Below are 27,770 nucleotides of genomic sequence, written 5' to 3' on the forward strand. Positions count from 1 at the left end.
TGTCTGTACTTCCAGAATGTGGGATGTGGCACAGGAGGATCACAAGTTTGAAGCCAGCCTAGGTAATTTAGCATGATCCAGTCTCAAACAAAACAATAAAGCAAAATATCAATTTGTTTCCCCAAAGTATACAATGGTTTGTTTTGTTTCATTTTTTAGAGACAAGGTCTCACTATGTAGCCCAGATTGGCCTGAACTAACAGCAATCCTCTTGCCTCAGCCTTCCTAGTGCTGGTGTAACAGGCAGAAGCCACCACGCTTAACCCAAATATACACAAGTTTTTTAATACAACTCTTATTTGTCAATTAAAAATAAAACCGGTAAAAATCATTAGAAAAAGACCCAAGCCAAGCCATGACAAGCCACCCTTGTCATCCCAGGTTTCTGGGAGGCTGAGGAAAAAGGATCACAAGTTTGTGCCCAGCCTAGGCCCCTGAGTGATTCAGGGAGATTTTGTCCTTAAACACAGAATTAAAAAGGTTGGGGGTGAAGCTCAGTGAAAAACTGGATTCAATCCCAGTACCACCAAAAAACAGAAGTCTGGCAGGAGCGTGCGGCTTGCATGTTCTCCTCCCTCGGGCCTTACGCCCGCGAGGGCTAGGAAGCAGGTCAGCCTGTGGTGCCGGCAGAGGCCGGCAGGGGGCAGCAGTAAGCACGGCCGCGGGTCCCGCAGGCTCCGCCCACCCTGAGGCTCCTCCCGCCCCGCCCCGCCCCGCCCCGCCCCGTTCCGCGCAGGGACCCGGCGGCGGCGGCGGCAGCAGGTGGGCGGGTGCGGGCGCGGGTGCGGCGCGGTGCGGCGGGGCCGGGGCTGCGGGCTGCGGGCTGTACTCGGGCCCGCGGCGGGGCGGCCGTGCGTGCGCGTGTGTGGCGGGCGCGCCATGGACTTCAACATGAAGAAGCTGGCGTCGGACGCGGGCATCTTCTTCACTCGCGCGGTGCAGGTGAGGCCTGGCGCCGGTGCCCGGATGTGGGCGCGGCGGGCGCTCCCGGGGCCTGGGGACGCGGGGATCCTCGCGCTGCTGCGCCGCCACCGTGCGGGGCGCCCAGCAATTGGGGGCGCTCCCGGGAAGGGGTGCGAGATCGGAAGTAGGGGGGCGCCCTAACCTCCCGCTACCTCTGCGTGGCTCAGATTCTGCCCCGGGCAGGGGAGAGGTGCGGCGCCCGCATCTAGACTCCCAGGCTGACCCACGGCCCCGGCCTTGCCTCCCTGCCGTTGCCCGGCAGCGCTCCTGGCCCCGCGGGACGTTTGGAGGCCTGGGTCCAGACCCAGGGACCGTACACCCCCTGCAACCCTTTCCCATATCCTCAGTCTTCCCCACTCTACAATGGGCTGATGGTTCTGTGCTCCCTGCGTCCCTTTTGCTCACTTAGATGATCCTGCCGGAAGCCAGGAGTTGTCTCCTTTCTCCTCCGGGGGGCCAGTTTCTTCTGCTTCCCTAGGAATGGGGAGAGAGGGCGCCCTCCTTGGGAAGCCGCCCAGACCTTAATGCTGAGATTGGAACCAGTGCATCCTTTTGGGGTGAGGGAGGAGAAGCCGAGGGGCTTGATGTCATCAGGAACACCTGAGTCAGATATGGTGTGATGCCCGTCCTGTGACCTTGGGAGAGGGGCTGCGTCTTGCTAGGGCTTCGGTTTTCCATCTGAGAAGTGGGGTGAGTCTCTCCACGTCCAAGATGGGCAGGAGAACTTGTGGACTCTGCACACTGTGCTCATCACAGGCAGCTCCTGATGGGTGACCCCACAACGGCACCATATGTGACCTTGGCCAAGTCCCTTCCCTCCCTACCTCTGGGAAGGAGGCGCAGGCCTGCTGGGCTCAGGGGAGCAGTCCTGTTGTTGACAACGGAGGAGACTAGAAGCCCATGTGGCCGTGTTTACTAGAAAGCGCAGTGTCCCCTTGAGGAACTCATGTTCCCAAGAGAGAGCACAGCTCCCTGAGAGACTCCCCGCCCCTTGTTGTGAGCCTGGGGAGCAACCCCAGCCCTGGCAAGTTGTAGGGGAACCCAGATCCCAGCCCAGCTGGGCTGGTGGGGGAGGCCTCCCGGTTGGTATGGCAACTGCTTATCTCCCACATGGAGGGGAGAAGAACCTGATCTGCCACTTTCCTGCTGCCACCTGGGCCCTGCCACCAGACCTGGGGCTGTGGCCTTGCTCTGCCTGCTGGGGCCAACAGCCGCCCCAGGGTCCCTGCTGGAGGGCAGCCAGCACCAAGGCCCAGGCTGCTGGGACTGGCAGGCGGCTGGCCGGTGGAGGAGGGAGTTGGGTGCCATATAAATAGAGGCTTTCTCCTTCTCTTCTGCTCTGCCCGCCCACCCCCTGCTGCCACCTCCTTGCTGGGAGCAGCCTTAACAGGAGCCAAACAAGGTGGCTGGCCAGAGGGGATAGAGGTCTGGAATGTGGTCTGGCAGGAGAGGGCAGCATGGACCTGCCTGGGGACCAGAGAGAAGCAGTGAGTCTGCAGGCCTGGAGGGCTTCTTCAGTATTTGGTTTGGTTTTGTTGGTTTTTTTGAGGCAGGATCTAGATACGTAGCCCTGGTTGAGCCTCCCTAGTGCTGGGATCACAAGGGTGCACCCCATCGTCTGGCCACGGATGCTTTAGTATTTTGTGTGTGGTCTTCCTAGGGGTTGGTGCTGCAGGACCAGGGACTAGGAGGCGCTGGAGGGCAGGACCCCTTGGGAGGCCTGGAGTTGGGCCTGGATGGTAGGGGGTATTTCGGGGTGCCAGAGTGGCCTAGTTTAGGGCAACAAGGCAGAGGAACCCAGAGCAGGTTCAGCTGGGACACCTAGGGGCAGGAGCTGGCGGCCGGCCATGGTGCTGTTGGCGGGAACTGAAGGCCTTGCACTGCTGGAGGTGGCAGCCACAGCAGCCTACAGGAAGAGCAAGAGAGACTGCTGTCCTCTTGATGGGGCAGAGGGGGCAGGAGAGCCAGCGAGGGCCAGAAGCTGAGGGCCTGGTGGCCTGATGGGTATGGATCTCAGGGGCTGAGGTGCATGTTAGTGTGACTCATCACGCCATAGGGTAGCTTTCAAGGGCCAGAGATTCCGGGCAAGGGTAACACCAGCTACCATTCACCAGCAGCTCAGTGGGGAGCGTTCACCAGCATGTATGAGGCCCTGGCTTGCATCACCAGCCCTGCAAGAGAGCGAAGACAAACCATTGATCAGCTGAGCATGCTGCTATACTCTTGTCACCCCAGAACTCAGGAGGCAGAGGCAGGAGGGTCACTATATGCCAGCCCAGGTTACATAAGCAAGTTCCAGGCCAGCCTGAACTACAGAGACCCTGCCTCAAAAAGCAAACAAAAACAAAGCCCACTGTTGATGAAGCCCAGAGAGGGTGCTGATCTAGCTGCACACTTTAAGGGTAAACTGAGGGCACAGAGGTGACTTTCTGACACCTAGAATAGGGCACTGTGCCAGGTCCCCAGGCAGAGGTGGCCTGAGACCCCCCTTCTGCCCCAGTTTGGGGGCTGTGAAGGAGAGGAGGCAGCTGAGGCCCACTGAGCCTTCAGGGAGAAATGCAAGCCCAGCCTGCTACATAATTGATGCCTTGAGCACCGTGGCAGTGAGGCTGTCTGTCCTGCAGCCTGTGATGACTCATCACTGCCAAGTGGCTTTGCCTCTCTGAGGGCTCCAGCCCCCGTGTGCTGGCCAGGCTCAGGCTCAGTAGCCACATCCCAGAAATGGGACAGTGACCCTCTGCTTTTGGAAGTCCCCGAGTTCTGGGTGTGATGCCCCCAGCCCAGGGCCAGCCACAGGGTCCTTGTTACTCCATCCTTATCTTACACCTGAGGTCTTTGCCCTTTCACTGTCCAGCTATGACCTTGAGCAAGCCCTGTTCCCTGACCTGGCCAAAGCCTAGGTGTCCCTGTTTGTGAAATGGGAACAGTTGGTTCCAGGACCTTTCTAGATCAGGGGGACCAAGAGGCAGGCCCATTTCTGGGTGTTTCTAGATGGCCCTCTTGGCTGCTCTGTGTTCCCAGAGGCTGACTCTGATGGGCTGGCCATGTCCTCCAGCCACCACACCCAGTAGCCAAGCAAGGAGCCCTCTCCACCACTCCCCTTATCCCCAGGCTTCTGCCCAGGGCCTGGAGCAGCAGCCCCATCTCGCAGGCAGCCAGGGCTCCAAGCCAGGCCCCCTCTCGGGCTCCCAGCTGCCCATGGAGCCCAGATAGGCCTGGACCTTGCTCTGTGTCCCATCTGTCCCCTGCACTCTTGCTGCCAATGCCTGTCCCTGTCAGGCCTCTAGGGCCCTATAGGTGGCTTCCCAAGCGCCCTGCCTGAAGGGCCCTAGAGGTGCCCAGCTGCTGGGAAGAGTGTGGAGGGAGAGGTGGGGCTGCTGCTGGACCTGGAGAAGCTGTGACCCCCACCCTCAGGCCCACCTGCCTCCATGGAGGGCAGTCGGAACCTTAGAAGGACTGTCCCTTCGCTGGCCCAGAAGGGTCCTTGACCTGATCCCGGCTCCTTGCCCCAACCCACAGTTCACGGAGGAGAAGTTCGGCCAGGCTGAGAAGACTGAGCTCGATGCCCACTTTGAAACGCTCCTGGCACGGGCGGACAGCACCAAGAACTGGACTGAGCGCATCTTGCGGCAGACAGAGGTGCTGCTGCAGCCCAACCCCAGTGAGTGGGGGCACAGCGCCCTGGGAAACACAGGCGAGCCCTGGTGCTGGGCCGGAGGCTCCTGGCTCAGGGAAGTGCCAGGTCTCACCTGAGGAGGTGAAGTGTGTGGATGCGGACACAGAGGAGAGGCAGGCACACCCTGTCACAAGGGTCTGGCCAGGGCCAAGGCCATTGCTGGTCTGTCGTCACTCTGCCCTATGGCTGACAGGTCCCAAGGGCTCCTGGGATCAGACACAGACCGTGCTCCATAAACCTTGTCTGTGTGGGGGAAGTGGAAAGTCCTGACTTGGGTCCCATCAGCCCCCTTCTCCTCCCACTGTATGACTTCGAGCAGGCACCTGTGTCTCCGAGCTGTGGCTTCCTCCTGTGGGATGAAGATGGGCGCAGGGGAGATTGTTCTGGGAGTCCCCAGCTGGGCCAGAGAGCCCTGTGGCTTTGGCTGCTATGTCCCCACAGGTGCCCGCGTGGAGGAGTTCCTGTATGAGAAACTGGACAGGAAGGTGCCCTCCAGGGTCACCAATGGGGAGCTGCTGGCCCAATACATGGCTGAGGCGGCCAGCGAGCTGGGGGCTACCACACCCTATGGTGAGTGGCCTCACACCGGTTGGGGGCTGGGGCTGGGGCTGGCCCTGGCCCTGAGTTTCGCTGGCCTTTCTTCCTTTCTCCTGTGGCTTCCTTCTTTCCTTCTTCCCTTTCTTTACTTTAAAAAAAAACATATAAAAATAACTCCCGGATGGGATGGAAAAAAAAAAAAAACATATAAATGATACCTGAATTCATTTTAACTGTAAAGCCGCACACAGTAGCACATGCCTGTAATCCCAGCACTCAGGAGGCTGAGGCAGGAGGATCACCACAGATGCAAAGCCAGCCTGGGCTACATAGTAAGTTCAAGGACAGCCTAAACCACACAGCAAGACCGTGTCTCAAAAAAATAACTCAAATTGTAAAAATCTCTATCATTACAGAATGGGGGGCGGGGGAAGCCATCTGGTCCTCACATAATCAGTTTGACTTGTATGAATTTGTGAGGGTTTTGGGGGTGCTAGGGATGCAGCCCAGAGTGAGCATTCATTGAACTGCACCCCAGCCTGGAGTGTTACTGGGGCCGCGAGTGCCTTGGCCATGCACTGCAGGTGTCAACCCACAGCAGCCCGGCCAGAGCCATCCCTGCCTTAGTCCTTCGGTTTCTTAATTTGTTGGAAGTGTAAACTTACATGCTATCAGATGTACACTAAAAATAAACGTATAGTTCAGTGGTTTTTAGTAAATGTATGGAGTTTCACAAATATCTCTACAATCCTATTTTATAGTCAATTCCTGTTCCACCTCCAGCCAACCACTGGTGTGCTGTGTTCTCTAGAAGTTTGTCTTTCCTGTAAATAGATCATTATAATAGATCATTATAGCTGTCATTTGCACCCAGCTTCTTTCACCTAGTGTCATTTGGGGGGGAGGGTGTTGAGATGGGGTTCCCACTGTAGTCTGTTGGCCTCAAACTCATGCTGATCTTCCTGCTTCCGCCTACCAGTGCTGGAATTACAGGCATGTACCCCCATGCCTGTAAATAAGAACAAATCCATTCTGACAGGCACTGCTTTTTTTTTTTTGGTTCGTTTTGTTTTTTGAGACAGTTTTGCCATGTAGTTCAAGGTGGCCTCCCTCCCAGCCATCCTCCTGACTGTGCCTCCCTTGTGCTGGGATCACAGGCCTCTGCCACCGTGCCCAGCTCCAGCACTGCCTTTTGACTAGTGTGCTGGCCCATTTATATTTAATGCAATCCTTGATGTGGTTGGATTTACATGCACACTATGCTACTGTTTTCTTTAGCATTTAGAGATCGTTTTCATTCTGCCTTCTCCTTTACTGTCTTGTTTTGTGTTATATTTTCTAGTGTAACATTTAAATTTCTTTTTGGTTTTGTTTTTAGTAACTAGAATTGAACTCAGGGCCTCTTGCTTGTCAGGCAGGTGCTTAAAGTTTTCTTAGTGATTATTCTAGGGAGTACAGTATGAGTTTTAACTTACACAGTCTACTAAGCTGTGCTAATTAACTTCCAGAGAAAACTGGAAACTGCTGCCATACAGCCACCTTCTCTCGTCCTTTCTCTGTGCTGTTACTGTCATCTGAGTTTCAGAGCCAACAAGTTTTATAGTGTGCTTTCATGCAGGCAGGTCAGTTAATAGAAGAGACAATTCTATCATTTTTCATGTTCAACTGTAATTAATTGCTCTTTATAGATTCAGGGTATATGTCATGTCATTGCCTTTGAACTTGAATTTCTTTCCTGTTTTTTGAGTTAGGGTCTCAGTGTGTAGCTCAGCACCGGTCTTCTCTACTCTCAGGGGTGTGACACTGAAAAAGACACGGACAACAGATATATTTTAGGGACTGGGGAATTTAGCTCAGTGGCATAAGCACCTGCTTTGCAAGCAGGCAGTTGTGAGTTCGATCCCCTGTACCGAAAGAAAAAAAAAAGAGATATATTTTAGTTACAAAGGGGAACTGGATGTTCAGAGCCACAAGGAGGACTCAGACCCCTGCCTCCAGACCCCAGTGTTGACGTGGGGTTTGTGTTGGAGGCTCCAGGAAGTGAGGGGCTCAAGGACAGCACAAAGCATTTTTGCGCAAAGCAGGCAGGAATGCATCGTGGCTAACTGGTTAACCTCTTCATCTGCCACTGCAGCTGCTGAGCTGGGAGGCCAGTGAGAGTCCACAGTCCCCCTCTGAGGTTGTCATCTGTGAGGGGCCAGTACTGCATCTTAGCTCAGGATTAACCTCGGCTGCAGCCGGCTGGGGTCTCATCACAGATCATGACCCTCCTGCCTCAGCTTCTCGAGTGCTGGGATTCTAGGCGTGTGCCACCGCGGCCTAGCCCAAGTTGAAGGATTTCTCTACTGTGTTTACTACCAAGGAGCTTTTTATCTGACAGTGCCTTTTTCTGCCTTCTCGGGTGAGCTTGCTTCCTTCCCTACGGTTACGCAGTCTGCCTGCTGTCTGGCTCCCGTGATTTCTGTGAGAAATAAATTGCTAACCTTACAGTGCGCTGCCATGGTTGAATTGTTTTTCTCTCATCGGGTTCAGGGCTTTTTGTCTTTGTCTTGTAATAATTCATGACGCCACAAGTGTGGACCTTTTCTGTTTTCTTTTTCCCTCTATTTAAAATCATGAATTTCTTGATATGTATGTTCATGTTTTCTGTGATTCAGAATGTTTGGGGCACTGTATCTTCAATATTTTTTTCTCCCCTTTCCTGGGATTCCTGTTTCTCAATTGCTGGTTCATTTACTGGAGTCATCACACCTGCGTTAGGTAGGAATCCTGTGGGCTGGGCCCCGCTCCCAGTCAGGACAGAAGGTAAAACTGCATGGTGACTGTGGCCAGGGACATGTCAGTGGGGGGCCAGGCCTCCAGACAGCAACAAAAGGACCAGGCCTGCTTACTCCCCAGGGATGAGGTAAGTGACAGGTAACAACAGGTCCAGCGAAGACCCGCCCCACCACCGATGACTTGAAAATCTTTCCAACCTGAGGGTCCTTTGATCTCCCGGTGCCTACTCAGCATGGGACTTGCTTCCCCCATCGGACCAGTGTCATTGCTATCTTACTGGTCAGTCGTAGCTGGTAACCCACAGTGTACCCACATGGTTGTGCTTTATAAAACTTCCCCTGAGAAGTGGCAGCTCGCCTTCTGGGTATCCCTGCCTGTCCTTCTGGCAGGAGCTTTCTCAATCAGTATTTCCTGCTCTTGTTTTTTTGTCCTGGGGATCAAACTCACGACCTTGCACTTGCCAGGTGTAGGCACTTACACCATGGAGCTGTGTCCGAGCCCAAATATTCCCCCTCTTCATCTCCGTTGTTCCTGGAATTCGTTCTTCCGTCCTAGAGAACATGAAGTTGGTGAATCAGACACCCAGCAGGTTGGGACTTGTAGTGCTTCCCTCACACAAATTTGGAGGCTCTGATGCCATTCCCAAGTCCCGTCTCAGGGATTTCTGAGACTTTGTTTTCCTTTTGATCGTTTTTCTTTCTGATCATCTGTTTTCTGCACTGAGTAACTGTTAATGCTGTATCCAAAGTGGCTGACGGTTTCCTTCTGCAGTTTAGATGCAATGCTGAGCCCCTCTAGTGGATTTCTCATCTCCGTTATTACACTGTTCCACCTTAGGGCTTCTTCTGTTTGTCCGTCTGTTTGTTTTTAAAATGATGTCGCTTTACTGATGTTCTTGTTCTGACGATACATCACCGTCACACTTTCTGTTAGTTCTGTCGCTGTGGTGTCTATTGGTTCCTTTTCTCCCTTCTCTGTGGACCCACTCCCTTGCATCTTTCTGTGTCTCATCGTATTCCCTGCAGTTGTAATAGCAGAACCCAGGCCTTGTGTGTGCTGGGCAGCTGCCCTGCCCGGCCCAGTGTTTGTGCTCTCTTTTGAGCCAAGGTCTTGGTAGGATGCCTAAGTTAGGTTCAAACTTGGGACTCTTCTCCCTCAGACTCCTGAACAGCTGGGATTACAGGTGTGGCTTCACAGTCCCCGCAGAAATGTTGACACCTCAGATAAACAAGGCAGCTTTGCATTCTTCTCCCCTGCCTGTGGGCTGTGATTGCCCCAGCTGGTTTGAGACTTCACCTGAGCTCTTTGTAGAGTCTGTTTCCTGCAGGTGCAGCTCCTAAGGTCTCTGCACCACCCTCCTCTCTGCATTTTCAAGCTCAGCTCCCGAAGGACTCTTCTGGTCAGCGCCCGGCCCGCAGTGAACGGTCGGAGCCTGTGTTTGAGTGTCTGCAGTGCCGAGAATGCGGCTCCATTGGGACAGCTTCCTCGGCTCCACTGCACTGGGTCCCAAGCGGGCTGCTTCCATCCTGTGTCCACCCTGGCCCCAGGCTGGCTACTGGGCTGCTTCCCCAGCTGTGTGCCATCGAGGCTGCTGACATTTCAGTGGTGTCCCACGGCCTTTTTTGTGTTTCTGTTGCCGGAGCTGGTTCTTGTTGGCCCCCCCCCCATAAAGCCACAGAGCTTGAGCAGCCAGCAGCATCCCCAGGCCACATTGTCACCTGCACTGTCACTACCAAGATCAGGAGGTGCCTTAATTCATGCCTGGCAGTGTGTTCTCTGCCTTTGGTCAGTTTTCTGTCTGCAGGTAGACGGTTCCGGTGGTGGGGTGCAGTTAATGGTACTTTTAGGGGCCAGCATTTGTCCACCTCTCTTCTTGGCATCCCAGGATTCCCTCCCAATCTTTCTGAGCTGAAGCCCAGAGTCTCGTGCACATTAGTGGCTGCAACATGTCATTTTGGGGGGACCCACTATGCACCCGCCAGTCCCTAGCCGCCTGCTGGCGCTCTGCCTGACTGCCTGGGGGTCCACAGCCTGGACCTGGCCCCACGCTCAGCCCTGTTCCCCAGGGAAGACGCTGCTCAAGGTGTCGGAGGCTGAGAAGCGCCTGGGGGCCGCCGAGAGGGACTTCATCCACACAGCCTCTGTCAGCTTCCTCACGCCCCTGCGCAACTTCCTGGAAGGGGACTGGAAGACAATTTCGGTGAGGACCCTCAGCCCACGCAGGGGACCTGGAACTCCGGGGCCTTCCTACCTAGAAGTGGCTCCTGCATCCTGAATGATGTGGGGACCAGTTTCCCTGTCTTGAGCAGACAGCTCTTGTACCCGTCCTGGGCCTCACTGCTCCCCACATCCACCCTGCAGAAGGAGAGGCGGCTCCTCCAGAACCGCCGTCTGGACCTGGATGCCTGCAAAGCGCGGCTGAAGAAGGCCAAGGCCGCAGAAGCCAAGGCCACGGTCAGTGTCCCCACCAGCCTCCCAGCCCTTGGCTCTGGTGGGAGCTGCTGGGAGACCTGGTGTTTGGCATGACCTCTGTCCCTTCTCTGGCTGGGGCAGGCCTGAGCTGGCCAGTCACGTCTGTCCCCGCCTCCAGGGGAGCTCCGGTGGTCCCAGGGCAGACATTCCCAGAAAGGGTGCAGGCACCCACAGCCGCCAAGACAGCCAGCTGGGGTTTCTCACATGCCCTTGCTGCCTCCCCAGATGCTCTGCCCAGGCATGGCTCCCTACTAACCCTTCCTGCTGCTTGACCTGTGGCCCAGGCTCCCCCGTGAGGGTGTGGAGAACACACATAGCCCGCCCGCTCGGGGCTGTCTGTAGCTCGGGGCCTGTGCCATCGCTCTCCTGCTCTGCCAGGCCAGTGGCACATGCATGAGCTGACCCAGCCCGGCTAGGCCAGGAGTGGACAAGCTCTCCCTTGCATGCCAGGGGCTCAGGCCTGCTTGGGGACAGCCACTTGTGAGTTCCCAGGCTCGGCCAACAAGTGCCAGCCCCACCCAGGTGAGCCCAAGTGGGCTCCCAGCTGCCATGACCCTGGAACCCTGGGGCCACCGCTGGGTCTACCCTGCCTCCTATAAGAGCCAGGTAGAGTCTCAGCTGCCCAAAGTCAGTGGCCAGGTGGGCCTGGGGCCACTGGAATGAGCTCTTGAGTCACCTGGGCAGGATGTTCCTTCCTGTCACTGAGGTGAGGGCAGCCTCACACCAGAATGAACTTCTCTATCAGCCAGGTCAGGGCACCCCCTTTCCCAGGCAGCCCCTCTCCCACACAGTCCAGCATAGGTCAAGAAGGAGCAGTGCTCCTAGCTCAGTGTCCTGGCCCCCTCTGCTCCAGCCTTTACCCACACAGTCCGGCGGGGCCTCCCACGCGTCCTTGCATCCCGCCTGCCCTGCGCTCTGGACTCACTAACTCTCTGTTTCTGTTCCTTGCCGTCCTGCTTTGGGTAACTTGGCTCAGTGTGAGGGAGATGTGAGTATACCTGTCCCGCGTGCTGTGCTGCTTCTGGTCTGGACCGTGTGGCCAGTCCAGGGGGCGTCCTTGGGCGGTTTGCAAGCAGCTGCACTCTGCTTGGTGAGCCCCGTGTGCCTGGAGCAGGCGCACAGGCTGGAGCCCGCAGGCAGCTTTTTGCAATGGTTGAACGCCTGTCACTATGTCCATCTATGCATCCATCTGTCCACCTTCATCGGGGGAGGGCCTGGGCCTCGACGCAGGAACCGCAGACATGGTGTGTGGAGATTCTGGGGTGGAGTGGCTGAGTGGGGTGGGCCATGGGGGGGTCTGTAGGCCTGAATGGGGTCTTGGAGTGGGCCAGGGTCCGGGGTGGGGTCCTCTTGGGGTCCCCAGCTCATCCACCCAGGTCACTGGATTAGCCCCTCCACCATCTTGGTGCCGGCCAGTGCCAGAAGCAGGCGCAGGGATTCTGTGGTGTCTCTGTGTCCTCCTCTCTTTGGGGCAGGGGCCACTGGCACTTGTGGGGCAGCCTCCTGGCCTCAACCCCAGCCCTGGCCCAGGGTGACCCCTTCTCCCCATGAATCTATTCCCCGCCAGACGGTGCCTGACTTTCAGGAGACTAGACCTCGTAATTACATTCTCTCGGCCAGCGCCTCCGCGGTAAGCGCCCCATGCCCCACCCTGCCCCAGCACCCCTGGCCCTACTGGGCTTGACCCTGCAGGAGCCAGGAGGCAGCAGGTGACACAGAGCCTAAAGCCCAGGGACTGCGTCACGGCCAGGCTTGCTTCTGCAAAGCGCAGAGCATGGTGGCTCAGCCAGCTGCACTGAGCCAGCTGCACTGGAAACTGCAGGCAGCCCCATCCCGTCCCCTGGCGCCTAGAGTCTTCCTGCCCTCCCTCCCTTGCTGCCTGTGCCTTCTGTTCCGACTGCTCAGAGGTGCAGCAGAGGCCTGGGCCTGCCTTCCCTGACCCAGACTCCCAGATGAAGGTTGAGGTGGCCACCCCATCCCACTTGTTCAGCGACCAGGAAGGACAGGGAGACCTGACTACCCCGAGCCTGGCTCCAGGTTAGGGCCTGTCCCCAGAGGAGGACAGACAGCTATGGCCTGCAGGGAGGCTGGCTGTGCCCTGGGTCTCCAGTCGGCTTGGTCAGACTGGTCAGTTTCCCGGTCAAGTGTGGGAGTGAGGCTACTCACACTACTGTCACAGCCACGCCACCCATTTCCCACCCTCGATGTCCCCATGGGCAAGGGCCTGTGTGCTGGCCCTGCAGCCTGCTCGCCCACCTGAGCATGATGGTGTGAGATCCACGCAGTCACTTGCAGCTGGTCTTTGCCCCTTGAGGTACCAACTGCACTGGACACCCCTGGTCCTGTTGCTGGGCCCTAACTGCACTGGACACACACTGTCCTATTGCTAGGCCCTGGCATGGTGGCCTGTGCTGGGCGAGATACTGTCCGCTGTCCTAGTTGGGTCCCCAGAGTGGCCGGATAGCTGGGTCTAAGTCGCGGCGGGGGGAGGGGGGGTCTTTCTTCTCTAGACTCCAGATGACACTTCCCGTCCCCTGCCCCAGGCCGAGTGGAAGGAGAAACATCCAGGAGGGTGGAGATCACCCTGTTTTTTTCTTTTGCCACTGAGCCCCAGTGTGACTCAGGCCCGAGGCTGCCTTTCTCTGCTGGAGGACAGAAAGGTTCAGTGACTGGCCCAGGGTCACACGTCCTGCCTCCCAGCCCTCTAGCCTTAGCCAGGAGTCCGGGGTGGGACAACGGGCTCTGTCCATGCCTCACTCAGCAGGGGGCTGGCGCTGTAGGTGCAGCGGGACTTCCCGGCTGGCTGTCCCCCTCCCTGCATGTGGCATGTCAGATGGGCTGAGTGTCACTCCGTGCCCTCACCTCCAAGTGTGGCCGAGTGGGGGCAGAGGGCAGGAGGTTGGGGGTCCTGGAGCTGGGTCTGGCTGGCTGTCGCCTGTCCTGCTGACCAGTGCTGTTGTGGTCCCCGCAGCTTTGGAATGACGAGGTAGACAAGGTAAGTTGGGCCCTTGGGCTAGGGTCTGGGAGGTGGCAGGGTGTGGACTCGGGGTGCTTCTAGTAGGGCCTGTGCCCTGGGACATAGGGGTCTCCTCTATGGGAGGCATTGGCTTTAGTTGCCTGGGGCACAGCTGGGCCCTGAGGGCCTCCACCAAGTGGTGCCCTTTCCCAAGTGGGCTTCAACTTCAAGGGGAGCTGAGGCCCCAGGGGAGGTGACATCTCTGCAGATGACCCTGGGGCGCAGGGCAGCTGCTCACTCTCACACTCTGCATGCCCTGCCCAGGCTGAGCAGGAGCTCCGTGTGGCCCAGACAGAGTTTGACCGGCAGGCCGAGGTGACCCGTCTCCTGTTGGAGGGCATCAGCAGCACCCACGTGAGTGGCCACACTGCCAGGCAGTAGAGTCACAGAGCGGCCTTGGGGTGGGAGTGGGCCCACAGGGCACTGGAAGGGCCCCCACGCTTCAGCCTAGCTCTGACCTCCCTAGGTGAATCACCTGCGCTGCCTCCACGAGTTTGTCAAGTCTCAGACGACCTACTACGCACAATGCTACCGCCACATGCTGGACCTGCAGAAGCAGCTGGGCAGGTGTGGCCCCACCCAGGGCGTAGCCCAGCCCGTCCTGTGAGCCCAGAAGCCTGGCACAGGACCAGGAGTGGGGCTCTGCCCAAGGCCTGCCTGGACGCCCAAGGGTGGTGGCTACCCTTGGGGAACTTCTGAGTCCCCAGAATGCCGGGGAGGAGGGGGGGGCGATGAGGACAGGGCAGGACCATCTCACCCCCGCTTGCTTTGCTTTCCCTTGTGCTGCCAGCTCCCAGGGCGCCATGTAAGTAGTGGGCAGGGGCTGCCTGGGGCTGGAGGGCTAGCCTGGGGGTGTCCCGTGGGACACATGGGGCTCCCTCACTTGAGGCACAGTGGCCACTTAGACACTCCCTTGCCTCCAGATTCCCAGGCACGTTTGTGGGCACCACGGAGCCCGCCTCCCCACCCCTGAGCACCACCTCACCCACCACTGCTGCAGCCACCATGCCGGTGGTGCCCACAGTAGCCGGCCTGGCTGCCCCAGGAGAGGCTGCACTCTGCCTGGAGGAGGTTGCACCCCCAGCTAGTGGAACCCGAAAGGCCCGGGTGCTCTATGACTACGAGGCAGCTGACAGCAGTGAGCTGGCCCTGCTGGCCGATGAGGTAGGCAAAAGTAGGCATTGTCAGACTGGAGCCGGACTCAGCGTCTGCCGGGGGAGGAGGAGGTGGATCCCAGAAGCAGACAGCCCTGCCCAGCACGGTGACTGCCTGCCCCTGGGGTCTGGACACCTGGTTGTGGAGATGGCAGCTGTGTTCCCTCCTGGGGTCAGTGTTGCCCATGGCCCTCTCCACAGCTCATCACCGTCTACAGCCTGCCTGGCATGGACCCGGACTGGCTCATTGGCGAGAGAGGCAACAAGAAGGGGAAGGTGCCTGTCACCTACTTGGAACTGCTCAGCTAAGCAGGCCAAGGCCCTGCCACTATCTTGTGTTGGTGACAGATTCCCACGCGGGGGGACTAGCCCCATTCCACTGTACCCTGTCCTCCAGTGGTCAGGGTGCCTGACGGGCCGCAGGCCCCAGCCCTTCCACCAGTCCTGCTTTTGACCTGTGATTTGGAGCCTGGCCTGCTGCACCCCTGCACACCCCAGCCCTCCTGGCCCTGGGAGGGAGGGATGCAGTGCTGGCACCCAGGCGGGCCTAGGATCTCAGGGCGCACTTGACAAGAAGAGAACACCTGCCTTTTAGCTGCCGGAGCCCAAAGGACAGCAGCAAAGCTGGCGGGGCCACAGTGGTTTGGGGCTAGGTGCTGTCCTGGGGGGCGGCAGCCTGGCAGGAATCAGCCTGGCCCTGGAGCAGTGCCTGCCTGGTGCTACCTCCCCCCTGCTCAGCTCCCAGATCGAGCTGTGCCGGCTGCAGCCCCCACCTCAATACTCACTTTTTAACTGTCTTTATACTCCTGCCTGTCTGCTTGCTCTGGCCAATGGCAAACAATAAACTCTCCTTTTTGTGCTCTACCTGGGCTCCTGTCAGTCTCAGACAGCACAGGCGGCCCTCAAGTGGCAACAGGCAGATACCAGGGACCCTGTTCCCTCCCCACGGGCATGGCCTCCATGGCGGCATGGTCCCCCATGTGAAGCACACAGTAACTTCTCCCCAAGAGTGACTTCTGTATGTGGGGAGTGGAGCCCAACACACGCCAGGGGGTCCACACCTTACAGGAGGGAAAGACGAGAGGTGTCACCTTGGACCTTAAGGTGTCACAGCTGGCAAGAGGTTGAGCTGAGACTCAAGACCAGGCCAGCCTCCCTGTGGGCAGAACAGAGCTATAAACAGAACAGAGATCCAGAAAGGGTGTGCCCAGTGCCAGGCATAGCCAGCTGCACCAACAGAGAGGGCGTGTGCCTGACACTGTCCACAGGTGCCACCTGCTCCCGGGCACTGACTGATGCACACTTCTGGTGTGTAGCCTGTCTTCCCCCGCCATCACTGGCTGTCCGCTGCTGGAAGCTGGTGTGTCTTCCCAGGCTCTGAAGGCACTTGCTGCTCAGTTGTGTATAAACAGTATTTTAATATTTGTATAAATAACCACAGTATTACCAAAAAACTGTGAGAGATCCAAAACACCCAACCCCATGTGCACAGCCTCAGCCTGCCTGCCTGGCCGTGCTGTGGAAATGCATGAGGAAAGGGGCCGTCGCAGGGCCCCCACTCCCCACCTCTGCTGTGGACCTCTTGACCAAGTACAAAAATAACACCAGCAGCAGGTGGCTGGAGTGGTGGTGCCTGGGAGGGGGATGAGCTGTCTTGGTGTGGTACGCCCTGCCCGGGCCAGCCAGTGGTGGGCACCCTATCTCTGCACGTGGCGCACGAAGGCCTGTACCAGCTGGACCAGGGGCTCCTGGCTCTCGGGGCTGGCTTTGGGGAGAGCACTGGCCTTGCTCTGGGGTGAGGGCAGGACACCAGCCGCAGGGGAGCTGGGGGTTCCACGCCGGAAGTAGCGGGACAAGCTGGACAGCAGTGTGCTCTACGAGAAAAGAAGCAGCTTGTAAGGCCTGGCACCTGGGCCACTGTCCCGACCCCAGGGCTGGTGTGTGGGGCCCTATCCTTGTCAGCCTAGCCCACTCTGCCCCTCCATACCAGCTCAGAGCTGAGCTCTTGCTTCATCCGTTGTTTGTCCCGGGGGTGCACGGCTGGGTCCCTGAGGTACCGCATGGCCTGGGAGATGAGCAGGTAGAAGCAGTTTTCCATGGTGAACATCAGGAGGGACCTGCAGGGATGGCAGGGTGGGCACCGTTCAAGCAGCGCTGGCGGATCCAGTAAGCCACACAGCCAGAAAAAGCAGACAGGACTGCCTGGGCCTTCGAGGGCCACAGGAGCTTACTTCAGCGTTCTGCTTCCTTCTGCCTGGGTGCTGAGCCCCACAGCCTGGGGAAGCGGCTCCTTTTTCTTGTCCAGCTGCAAGGAGAAAAGTGAGCAGTGGAACTAGACAAAAGCAACAGCTCTCAGCTGCTGAGCACTTCCTACCCAGCAGCCCTGCACCACGCCACTCTCACTAGCTGCCCCGGCCTCTGCACTCATGGGTCCCACACCCACTCACTATAAGGGGAGAACAGGTTGGGGAGGCTGGAAAGTATGCCAGGGCTACCAGAAGTGGCAGGCTAAGGGGACAGAGCACCCATCTCACCTCTCCAAGCATGTTGAGGACCACATTCACAGTGGCCAAGAGGGTCCCAAAGGAGGGGGCCACTTCGGAGTCAAAAGTGGGCGTGGTAAAGCTCAGGGCAAACAGGAAGTTGTACTCAGCAAGATCCAGAGACTGCAAGACAAGAGAGCACTCGGGGACCCTGCAAAGAAGCCAGGTTCCTCCAGTGCCACTTGGTGCAGCAGACAAGACCAGCTGCAGGGGTGGTGTGCGGAGCTGCTACCTGGTCAAGGAGGATCTGACAGACGTCCGGGGTAAAGTGACGCAGGGCCGCCAGCGTCCTGCTGAGGATCTTGAGGAGGCCACATTGGACCGCATGCAAGGCTCGTTGCTCAGAGGAGTCTGTGTCAGCAGCAGGCTGCTTGGTGGAGGGGACCACAGGAGCTGCAGTGGCGGTGGTGGGTGGCCGCTGAAGTCTTGGAGTGACAGCTGAGGGAAGGCCGTCCCCGTTTTTGTTCTGGGGAGAAGCAGGAAATGAATCAAGAGCCTAGGGAGCCTAAGGAGCCTCGGCGAGCTACCGTGGGCAGCCGTAGGGCAGGGCTGGTACCTGCAGGTAGTGCTGGAGCATCTTGCGGCTGTGCAGCAGGGAGGTGCAGGCCTGGCACAGGTAGCCTAGGTTCACCTGAGACACAGGAGGGACGGGAATGCTCTTAGGGCAGCCAGACCAGTCTGTCCAAAACCTGTTTCGTCCCCAATGTCAACCTCCACCCGCCCCCCACTGATGCTCTGCACAGGTCGGCTGGGCCCTGGGCCATTTCCCTAGGGCCCAGTGATAGAGCCAGCCTGGTATAAAACCTGACACAAGGCAGAGGGTCCCTGGCTCCACAGCACAGAAGCACAAAGGCCTCGGAAGAGGCTTGTGCCAGGAGCACATACAGCAGCCTGCCTGTCCCCAGCCTGTGCCCTCCTCCCTGGCCACCCCAGCTCAGGCCTGTTCTGGAGGGTTCCAACCCAAGCCCCTGGCCCAGCGGGCTGCCCCTCGCTGAGAAGGAAAAGTTTCGGCAGAGTATCCTAAACCGAACACTGGGCTCTTAGCCTCAAGTTTGTGTGTGGGAGTGGGCTGCAGCTCCCTGGGGTACCCACTCCCTGAACGGCCCCGGGAGGCGGCCTCTTCAACCCCTCCAGAACACTGCCTGAACCCCACCTGGATGTCACACATAAGCTGAGGCAGGTGGAAGTGCCACTCCTTCCGGAACTGGGACAGTTGCAGGATGAAGCCCACAGTGTGATCGGCCTCCTCCAGGCAAGCCAGGCTCTGGACCGTTCTCACTGCATTGAGGCACTGGAAGGATGGGAGAGCAGGGGAGGGCGGGAAGGCTTAGCGATCCAGCAGACTACACCTGCCCACCTGTGGAAGGCAAGGGCCTGGGCCTGCACAGAGGTGACAGGACAGCAGAGGTCAGGGGTGTGTGTGTGTCATCTTGGAGACCAGGGGCTCAGCACCCTTACCCGAGGGTGTCCTCAGCCCCACCCTGTGAGGCGGATGATCCTCACCTGCAAGGTCCGTTCCTGGTGGACACCCACGAAGTCCAGGGCCTCCGTCAGGAAGTTGTAACGCAGCGTCTTCAGCAGCCGCTCCATCAAGGACATGGACAGGCGGTAGACCCCGGGCCAGGAAGGGGCGTCTAGGGCCTTCCGGGAGGTGCCAGGTGTCTACGAGAAACAGCAGATGAGTGCTGGTCCTGGTGCTGCCTGCCTGGCTGATGGGACTGCAGGGCTTCCTTTGTGAAGACGCACGCCTGCCAGGAAATGTGGAAAGGACCAGGCAGAGACACAAGGTCCTGGGTTCTGGGCTGCACTAACTCAGTTTGGCCCCGTGCTACTCAGGTGCTGGTGATCTCCTTCTGCTGGGCGTGCCCGGCTACACAGTCCTGAAGGGACAGAGGTCCTGCTGAGGACTACTCTCCTGGGTGAGCAAACCACTGTGAGTGAGGGGACCAGGGTACCTGGAGCCCCACCAAGCTCACACCCTCTTCCCTCCTTGGATCTCAGGCTGGAGGATAGTGATGGAGGTGAAGCCACTTGCCCTGGCCCCGTGGGACCTGTTAACAGTCTGGTCTGGTCCCTCTAATGCCTGAAACAGGAAAAATCCATTCCGTCTTCAAAGCTGGTGTTTGGGAACCAAGTGGTGCACTTGGGGGGGGGGGGGGCGGGCAGCGTGGGGTGCTTAGGATGGCTTCTGGGTCTTATGCACAGTAGGTATACACTCAGGTGCCCTTCAGTGCATATCTGGAGGCTAGTGGCCCTGAGCAAACAGTGCAGGGGTGGGGTGGGCACTGGACTCACCTGCCCTGTGCCATTGGGGCTGAGCTGGTACACACTCAGGAGGGGTAGACAGATGCTCTGGGTGATGCCGGCACCAGCTACTGCTGTTGCTCCCTGGGGCAGGGTACAGGAGGAAATGGAGCTGTCCCCGCGGCTAGTGCTCCTGCCCTTGAGCACCAGAGCCCACCAGCCTGAGCCAGGCACCCCTGCCCTCGGCCGCCCTCCTACCTGCTGGGTGCGAGCCAGCGTGAGGAGCAGGTGCAGTGCAGCCTCAGTAAAGTGCAGGTTCTGCTTCAGGCGCAGGCTCACCTCTAGGGTGGTGAGCAGGCTGGGCAGCACAGGGAGCCTGCGGGTCACCTGTAGCCACGAGTCCCCATCCTCATCCACCTCACAGAGCTCCTTGGCCAGGTGCAGGCCCAGGACACACACCTGCTGGGGCCCAAGGCCGTATGGGGTTAGAAGGAAGCAGCCCAGGGAAGCGGGATCACGGTCACGAGGGCCAAGCTGCCTGAAATCTCTTCTGCAACTCCCCCTCGGGGAACACCAAGTCTGCCTGCTCACATGAGCATCCCCAAAACTGGCACTGTAGCTTGCTCACGAGTACCCCCAAAACTGGCACCATAGCCCTGCCTCTTCCCTCTTGGGCCCCACGCCGCTACCAAGACTTGCCAGAGTCATGGTCCACTCAGAGGCCACCCAGACCCACAGTGGTACCTGTACCCCCACACTGCTCTCCAGTGCCGGAAGGAGCCATGCCCTGCAGTGAGGAGAGAGAGGCCCATGCCCGGCATGAACAGGGCTGCTAACAGCATCCACTCTCCTGTCACTCAGAGCAGGCTGACACTGACCATATGTCACATTCTCCTCCATTCGTGAACATGCCAGGCAGAACTGGAGGAGGTCCTGACAAGAACACTGTGAACACTGTTCTATGCGGCACCTAGGAATCCTTCTAGAACACACATGGGTCCTTTGTCTCCTTGGCACAAAATTGCCGCTGTTTCCCATGTCAGCTGCAGACCCCAATGAGCGGCCTGCTTGGGTGCCCCCTCACCCCGTCACGTTGGTCCTTATGCCGGAGCCGAGAGCAGTCGTCAGTCTCCATGCTGTCCTTGTCCTCTGTGGCACTGCCCAACACCAGACTGTGGCGAGTCTGGTCGAAGAGGGCAATCACCTCTTCCTGGAGAGTCTCACACACATTCAGCACGAGCTGGGAGTACTGGGGAATGTCACTTACTGCAGAGAGGATGGGAAGAGATACTCAGTGGGCGACTATGCAGACTATGGTTTCCTTCCCAGAATATAGGAGAAGAATATAGCAGGTGCTAAGAGGGACAGTGCTGTCCCAGAGCAGGGGAGGAGAGAGAGGTTTCTGAGGCCAACAATTCCACGACTGAGGGCTAGGGATTTAGCTCAGTGGTGTAAGTGCCTGCCTGGCAAGCCCAAGTGAATTCAATCCCTGGTACCAGAAAAAAAAAAAAGAATTCCATGACTGATGCTGGGTGTGCGGTGCATGCCTATAATGCTAGTGCTCAGGAGGCCAAGGCAGGAAGATCATTGTGCTATGCCAGCCTGGGTTACACAGTGAGTTCAAGGCCAGCCCAAACCACACAGAGAGACCCTGTCTCAAAAGACAAACCAACCAATCAATAGACCAAGACTGAAAAGTCACAGGAGAAAAACACGGCCCTGTGTGAGGTGGGCCTCACCTCGCATCTCCTTCATCTGCAGCACCGTGATGAATGCTGAGAACACCTTGGCCTTGGTCTTCTCCATGAGCTGCTGGTCTGCCTGCAGCACGCCCTCCAGGATCTCCGTCAGAGGCCCGAGAATCTCGTCCGCCGTGCCTAACTCTCTGAAGGAAGGGGGCGGCACTCCTCACTCAGGGCCATGTGCTGCCCTGCCCCATCGCAGGATGCCACATGCCAGTGGCCTTGGCTCCTGTGCTTTGCTCCCTTATGGCCTCCACCCCGCCCACTCCCGGGAGATGATGGAGCCCTGGGCAGCACTCACCCCTTCCACTGGCGGAGGAGGATGAGCAGCAGCGTGCACATCATGGAGCCCAGGCGGAGGCAGTTCATGGAGGCTGGAACGAGGAGCTGGGGAGACAGCAGAGGAGTAAGGCCATCCACAGGCGCCACCTATCCTCACGCCTTCCACCCCGCAGAGCACACAGGGAGGCCGCGAGGGGAGAGTCAAGGAGGCAGCAGGCCTCGGCCTACCCCTGCAGCCTCAGCCCCCTAGTCCAACCTACACCCCGCATGACCTGTGCGGTCTCGGAACATAGGCAACCTGAAAGGACTCTCCCGGGCCCGCTTACTAATGCTTTGGTCCCATCTAGCACATCCAGGAAGAGCTGGCGCCGCACGGAAGAATCACTCAAGTGCATGATGTCTGCCTGTGTGGGGACAGGAAGGCTTCAGTGGAGAGAACCTCCAGGCTGCTGAAGCCAAGAACACGGGGTCCTCTCAAGTCATTGATAGGCTGCCGTCTCTATGATTAGAACAGGGCTTGGGGGCCTGCTAATTTCAGGGTTTGCCTGTTCTCCAACCCTGTTCTTCCAGGCCTTCCAGCGCCCAGGCCACAGCAGGCTTCCTCTCCCGTACACAGCCCACACACCCAGCATGTGGCCGCCTCAGCATGGCATCACTGGGGTCCAGTTCTCTCCTCCCTGCCCTGGACCCTCTGGCTCCTCTCCATTCCGGGCTCAGCCCTGCAGGCCTGCTGCCCAGACTCCTGTAACTTCCCACGTGGCTTCAGTTAGAGGGCTCCTCGAGCTCCTTGGAGGGGCCGACCTCTATCTCACAGGTACACCTTGCAGCGGTGAGGCCATTTCATTCACAGGCCACAGTCTGAAGCTCTGCTTTTCATCTGGGAACTTGTCCTGAATTTATTTCCCTTGTGGTTTGCTCTCCACGTGAACAAAGCACGTGGGAAGGTCAAAGTAAGAGGATCGCAAGTTCAAGGCCACCCTGGGTCAGTCTGTTATATGGATGACACTGAGCGTACAGCCAGCATGCCCTGCCGAAAGCCACCAAATGAGCACTGTCCCAGAGGGGCAGAGAACAGCAGAGCTGCCACTCTGAACTACTGCCTGATGAGGGTCTCACAGGCAGGCAGCACGGACCTCACATCTGGGAACTCATCACCCCCAGATGCAGCAGTCTGGAATCTCAGAGCTCCTGGAACAAGGAGCAGTCTGGCTGTGACCAGTCACAGAGATTAAGACACCTGGACAAGGAGGCACTGTGCTCACGCTGCCAAGGGAGTCAAGCCACGGACTTGGAGTCCTCAGGGAATAGTAGCCCCACACCAAACACTTTCGGCACAGAGCTCTTCCCAGACATCAGCCCAGAGCACAGGTGCAGCCTTGGGCAAAAGGGAAGACACCAGTCGGGGCTCTGGATCCACGCTGGGAAGTGCAGCTCTGGCTCCAGCTGAGGCCGCTGCTGCTGCAGCTGATCCGCTCCCCGTGGTCGATCTTGGCTCGCTCCCATAGCAGCCCTGGGCACATGAGGAGGGGGCAGCACAGACCAGGGCAGGCCCAAAGGAGGCAAAGGAGGCCTTTGGAGATCTCTGAAGAGGTCATTTTCTGCAGTACTAGGGACTGAACCTGAGGCTGGGCACATGCTGGGCAAGTACTCTCCCACAGAGCTTATTTCCTGCGCTTTTCACTCCTCATTTTGAGACAGGATCTCATTAAGTGGCCAGGGTGGCCTTGAACTTGCGATCCTCCTACCTCGGCCTTCCCAGCAGCAGGCATCACAGGCACACGCCATAGGGGCTGGCGAAAGGCTGTGAATTACTTCTTTCCATCACTCTCAACCACCCCTGGGAATCCCAATCTCAGCCTGTGTTATGAATTAAGAACTAGCCGGGTGTGGTGGCTCACGCCTGTAATCCCAGCACTCGGGAGGCTGAGGGCTGAGGTAGGAGGATCCTTGCGAGTTCGAGACCAGCCTGGGCTACAAACTGAGCTCAAGGCCAGCCTGAACTGCACAGCGAGACCCCGTCTCAAAAAGGACAAAAAAGAAAAAAAGAACTGGTGATCAACTTAACGCCAGCTGGATTACATCAGCATGGCACTGAGCGTGGATGCTCCACCTTAGGAAAGTTGCCAGCATAAATAGAGACGTGGAGAAGGAGAAGGGAGGTGTTAATGCATTGTTGTGTTGAGGCATTGTGAGTTCCCCTACGAGTTGCTGTTTGAGCTGCTGGTTCTCCTGGAGAAGCTCTGGTCCTCACATCAAGTACTGCTTCCTGGCTGCAGAGGAGAAGACTTGGGCTGCTTGGTCTCCAGGATGAACTTGTCACGCTGGCTTCCTGGCACATACTCAACTGTGCTTGTCGGAGGAACTTGGGGCCTCCGTGTCACTGAGGATGGCTGTGATGCCTTTCAGGACAGCCCTGGTCTTTGTTTTGAGTGTCACTTCCCGGCTCCAGCATAGAACCCTCAGCCCACCAGCACAGCTCCTTCACCCTGGTGGCATGGACTTTCTGGCTTCCACCACTGACCTTTGGGCCTTCCCAGCACGGATACGTAAAAGAGACTAGTGTGAGTCCTTCTTGTGGGCTCTGGACCTCCAGCTTGACTCGTGGGAGGCATTGTCATGAACTCTGGGTTTTCATCTGGACTCATGTGGGACAATGCTGTGGGATTTAGGCCGTTGACTAAATATTCTATGTCTTTGGTGTTGTGGATAGATTTCCTGCAGTTTCTTGTGTTAATTCTGGGTGACCATCATAAAACAGTATTATAAACTCCATGTCCAGATTCTAATTGTTCTCTGCACAACCCCTTCCTACAATAGCCTAGACTGGTTTCACCCTGGCTCTTGGGGACAAACTCCCAAGGGGTGACATGCACATCACCAAGTACCCCAGTGAAAAGTCACTGAGCTGGCTCTTACATGGCTGGTGGCAATGATGAGAAGCATCCTCCAGGCAGAAACCAGCATCTGATACTCCACCAGGGACGTGCAGCTGCTGCCCTCCGTCTCCGCCATGTGCTCGGCCAGGGACCTGACATACCCCGACCAGTAGGCGAAACGCTTCTCACTGGAGAATTTCTTGAGTATGTCCTTCAGCGACTGGTCTAATGAACCCCTGTGGTATCAAGAAGACACAAACCCCACAGTTAGGTCCTGCCAGCTGGGAGAAGTGATAGGTCCAGACCCTCACTGAGGCAGAGAAAACCACCTCTCGCGGGCTTTGTGGGCTTAGGGCAGGCAGCTCCAGGTCACCTCCAAGGTGCGGGCTCAGACCTGCTGTTCAACACAATGAGCTATGCTGAGGCCCCTCCTGGACACCTGTTCACAAGGAGCTAGCTCCAGCAAATCTGACAACTGAGACTGCCGCCATTGGTCTGGTCAGGGCACAGTTACTGGGTCTCCATGATGACTCCAAACCAGCTCCCGCCTGTGCTCTGGCTCCCAAGCCAGCACTGTGGTGGGCCACACCTCCCTCCCCTGACTGCTAGTTCAGATTTCCACAGGGGCAAGGACTCACTTAACTACATAGTATATCTCCAGGCAAATGATCTTCATGATGAGAGCACAGGTCTCCAGGACACTGGGCTGAGGAAGGGACAGTAGAGCACACACCCAGTCATTCTAGGAACCTCTTCCCGATGTTCCCATGCTGACAGCAGCCAGCACTTTCCACAGGAAGTGAAGGGGTGCAGGTATGCAGGAGCATCAGGTCCACGACGTCTGCAAGCCAGGGGAAGCGACCGCAGAGCCACCCTCCCAGAACATGTCAAGGCCCTGCCCTCCAAAGCCAGATGGCAAGAGCAGGAGCTGCCTGGAGGAGTCCGCTCTGTGGCCTAACCAGGCACAGTATCATTTCCAGCTTGCAGCCCAGCCTTTCCCCCGGGAACTTGCAGTCAGCCCTACCCTCCATTTGCTCACCTCAGATGTCTCGGAGGGAGGAGAAAGGCTTCCAAACAGCGGACTGGTCAAATTCTCCCAAAACTTGGGTCTTGAATGAGAACATGGGTTGGAAATCATTTTTTTATTGTTGATACTAGGGATCAAACTCACAACCTCATGCTTACCAGGCAAGCGCTTGAGCCACTGAGCTAAATCCCTGGCCCACACATTTCCAAGTAAACAAGTCAGCCTCCGGGGCAGGAACTCCCGGTACTTCTGTTTTAAGACAAGGGTGGTAAGACTCTCCGGGGCAGGCTTACTTGGTTCTAAGGACCAGCATGGCACTGTCGCGTCGATCTTGCCACAGAGCATGCAGGAACGCGATGGCTGCCCGATGTAGCAGGGGCGGGCACCAGTACCGATCTGGCGGCTCCTGGGACTTGATCAGCTCCAGCACGGCCTGGAGGCAGCTCCACTCCCCAAGACTAAACTCCTGCAAGAGGGCCCAGCTGGAGTTGAGCCCACAGCCACTCCGGGGGACTCACCTTCCAGGGAGCTGGCTCAGCGCCCCAAGTGCAGGCTCACCTTGGTGCCATCACTGCCATCCTTCACCTTCAGATTCAGAAAGAGCTCAATGAGGCCCGGCTGGGTCTCCACAGCGACTGTGAGGAACTCCAGAATCATAACTTTGATCCGCATGTCCTCAATTTTGCTCTGCAGGCGGGTCAGGAAGGCATCGCGGATGGCAGCTGCATCGCTGCCCAAGCACGCATACACTGACATGGGGGCCACCTGCAAAACACCGAAACAGGCTTCAGCTCTGCAGAAGGGCACTGGGGAGCCCCAGAAAATGACAGGAAAAAAAGGTTACAGAGTACCCAGTAAACGTCAAATGATGCTCAATCCCTCTCTTCCTAAAAACACAGGAAGTGGAAAAGGTTCTTTGCCTCCTAGGTTGGCATAGATTGAAACGCTGGCCATGCCACTGTGCAAGGCTGTAAGACTTGACATTAGGAGCACAAACCATGGTCACGCCTCGGCATGCACAAGGCTCTAGTTTGGTAAAGAGCAGGGTGGCACACTCAGGAGGCTGAGGCAGGAAGGCCACTATGAGTCCAAGGCCAGCCTAGGTTACCTAAATAAGTTGAAGCAGCCTGTATTACATAGCAAGAGCCTGTCTCAAATCACAAAATAAGACCAAATACCTTTTATTTAATACACACAGGTAAAAAGGAAGCTCTGGCTGCTGAGCCAACCTGACCTGCCCACAGCAATTCTTTTTTTTTTTGGTCTTTTTCGTTTTTATCGGTACCAGGGATCGAATTCACGACTGCCTGCTTGCAAGGCAGGAGCTTATGCCGGAGCTTATGCCGCTGAGCTAAATCCCCAGCCCCAGCAATTCTTGAAATAAGGGGCTTACAAGCACTTTACTCCCTCCCTTTCCCCTTTCTCTTTTGTGGTTCTGGGATTGAACCTAAAGAGCAATGAACCACCTCTCAAGCCCTTTGTATTTTGAAACAAATTTGTCTTCTGAAAGCCCTGTGTATTTCTCACTAATCTGCTCATGTTGGTCTTGAATTTGCGATGCGCCTGCCTCAGCCTCCCAGGGGTTGGAGTTATAGACACGCACCATCATGACTGGCTGAGAACTCCACTTTTTATGCTACGTTCGTTCTAAGTATTTTACAATAAGCATGGATGTCTCTTGCAATCAGGAAAATGCCACCACATAAACATGGCTGTGTGCACGTGTTTGTGTGGCATATGAATGGCTATGTTCTTTCAAGTCCAAGTTATCCGTCTGCTTCTCTTCAGAGAGTAAGATGGCTCTGAAGCCAAGACTCCCCATCCTGGGGCCTAACAGGTAAGTGGATCCTACCGTGGCCAGGCGTTTCAGCAGCTGGATAGCAAGCCGAGGCAAGGCGGGGTCGTGCTTGTGGTAGATGTACTTGGCTAGAACAGCGATGAGGTTGTTCCCGTGGGCACCTGCAGACGTACGTGCAGGAACAGTCAGACACCAGGGCGCCTCATTGGAGCCCTTGAGGACTCAGAGCTAGGGGTCTCTGGTCTCAAGATTTTCTCCTCTCTTTCAGAAGCAAAGAGGTAAACAGTTTAATCCAATCCAGAAACAGCAAAGATTAACACTTTGAAGAAAACTGTTTTGGCCAGGTGTGATGATGCACACCTGTAAACCCAGCACTAGGGATCTGAGGCCAGCCTGGGCTCACAGTGAGTTCAAGACCAGCCTGAACCACACAGCAAGACCTAGTCTCAAAAAAACAAAACCTACACAAAACAAAACCAGTTTGAGACAAACTCTCACTAAATTGCCTTCAACTCTTTGTCCTCCTAGCTCCGTTCCTTATGTAGCTAGGCTTATAGGCTTAGGCCACCAAGACTGTCTGAAAACAGATAATTTTAACAAATAGGTTAGAAAAAAGGCAGTGCAGTACAATGCAATAAAATTGTAATGTCCCCAAATCATAT

The 27,770-nt window shown here is 57.1% G+C and overlaps 2 protein-coding genes across 14 annotated transcripts in view; one reads left to right on the plus strand and one right to left on the minus strand.

The window, feature by feature from the left end:
• Window positions 1-769: 769 nt before the first annotated feature.
• Window positions 770-15,460, plus strand: Sh3glb2 (SH3 domain containing GRB2 like, endophilin B2). 10 transcript variants are annotated; one of them, XM_063244096.1, is made up of 14 exons: window positions 771-942; window positions 4,483-4,624; window positions 5,081-5,209; window positions 10,021-10,154; window positions 10,316-10,408; window positions 11,403-11,414; window positions 11,994-12,056; window positions 12,970-13,086; window positions 13,398-13,421; window positions 13,707-13,796; window positions 13,909-14,009; window positions 14,233-14,247; window positions 14,366-14,606; window positions 14,798-15,460. In XM_063244096.1, exons 1-14 carry the CDS (start codon window positions 880-882, stop codon window positions 14,903-14,905), a joined length of 1,332 nt encoding a protein of 443 aa, XP_063100166.1. In that variant the 5' UTR covers window positions 771-879; the 3' UTR covers window positions 14,906-15,460. The 10 variants fall into 10 exon arrangements, with proteins under 10 accessions (XP_063100168.1, XP_063100166.1, XP_063100167.1 ...); XM_063244098.1 differs by lacking the exon at window positions 14,233-14,247 and having other exon boundaries at window positions 770-942; XM_063244097.1 differs by lacking the exon at window positions 11,403-11,414.
• A 534-nt stretch (window positions 15,461-15,994) lies between these two features.
• Window positions 15,995-27,770, minus strand: part of Nup188 (nucleoporin 188) — a 48,163-nt gene continuing 36,387 nt past the window's right edge. For 3 of the 4 annotated variants that reach the window (XM_023565424.2, XM_063244093.1, XM_063244092.1), the window contains exons 25-44: window positions 27,163-27,269; window positions 25,869-26,075; window positions 25,604-25,776; window positions 25,323-25,392; window positions 24,922-24,989; window positions 24,324-24,519; window positions 21,734-21,811; window positions 21,427-21,512; window positions 21,123-21,268; window positions 20,468-20,649; window positions 19,642-19,842; window positions 19,435-19,527; window positions 18,643-18,801; window positions 18,293-18,430; window positions 17,696-17,770; window positions 17,372-17,605; window positions 17,131-17,262; window positions 16,828-16,901; window positions 16,584-16,713; window positions 15,995-16,470 (exon numbers count right to left, since the gene is read on the minus strand). In XM_023565424.2, coding sequence (XP_023421192.2) covers window positions 16,294-16,470; window positions 16,584-16,713; window positions 16,828-16,901; window positions 17,131-17,262; window positions 17,372-17,605; window positions 17,696-17,770; window positions 18,293-18,430; window positions 18,643-18,801; window positions 19,435-19,527; window positions 19,642-19,842; window positions 20,468-20,649; window positions 21,123-21,268; window positions 21,427-21,512; window positions 21,734-21,811; window positions 24,324-24,519; window positions 24,922-24,989; window positions 25,323-25,392; window positions 25,604-25,776; window positions 25,869-26,075; window positions 27,163-27,269 — 2,726 coding nt within the window. In that variant the 3' untranslated portion in view covers window positions 15,995-16,293. The remainder of the gene's footprint in view (window positions 16,471-16,583; window positions 16,714-16,827; window positions 16,902-17,130; window positions 17,263-17,371; window positions 17,606-17,695; window positions 17,771-18,292; window positions 18,431-18,642; window positions 18,802-19,434; window positions 19,528-19,641; window positions 19,843-20,467; window positions 20,650-21,122; window positions 21,269-21,426; window positions 21,513-21,733; window positions 21,812-24,323; window positions 24,520-24,921; window positions 24,990-25,322; window positions 25,393-25,603; window positions 25,777-25,868; window positions 26,076-27,162; window positions 27,270-27,770) is intronic. The other variant, XM_063244094.1, reaches the window with a different exon arrangement.

The sequence above is a fragment of the Cavia porcellus genome, unplaced genomic scaffold (genome assembly GCF_034190915.1).
Source record: "Cavia porcellus strain 051 isolate PalLab524CR breed Dunkin Hartley unplaced genomic scaffold, mCavPor4.1 scaffold_49, whole genome shotgun sequence".
NCBI classification, from domain to species: Eukaryota; Metazoa; Chordata; class Mammalia; order Rodentia; family Caviidae; genus Cavia; species Cavia porcellus.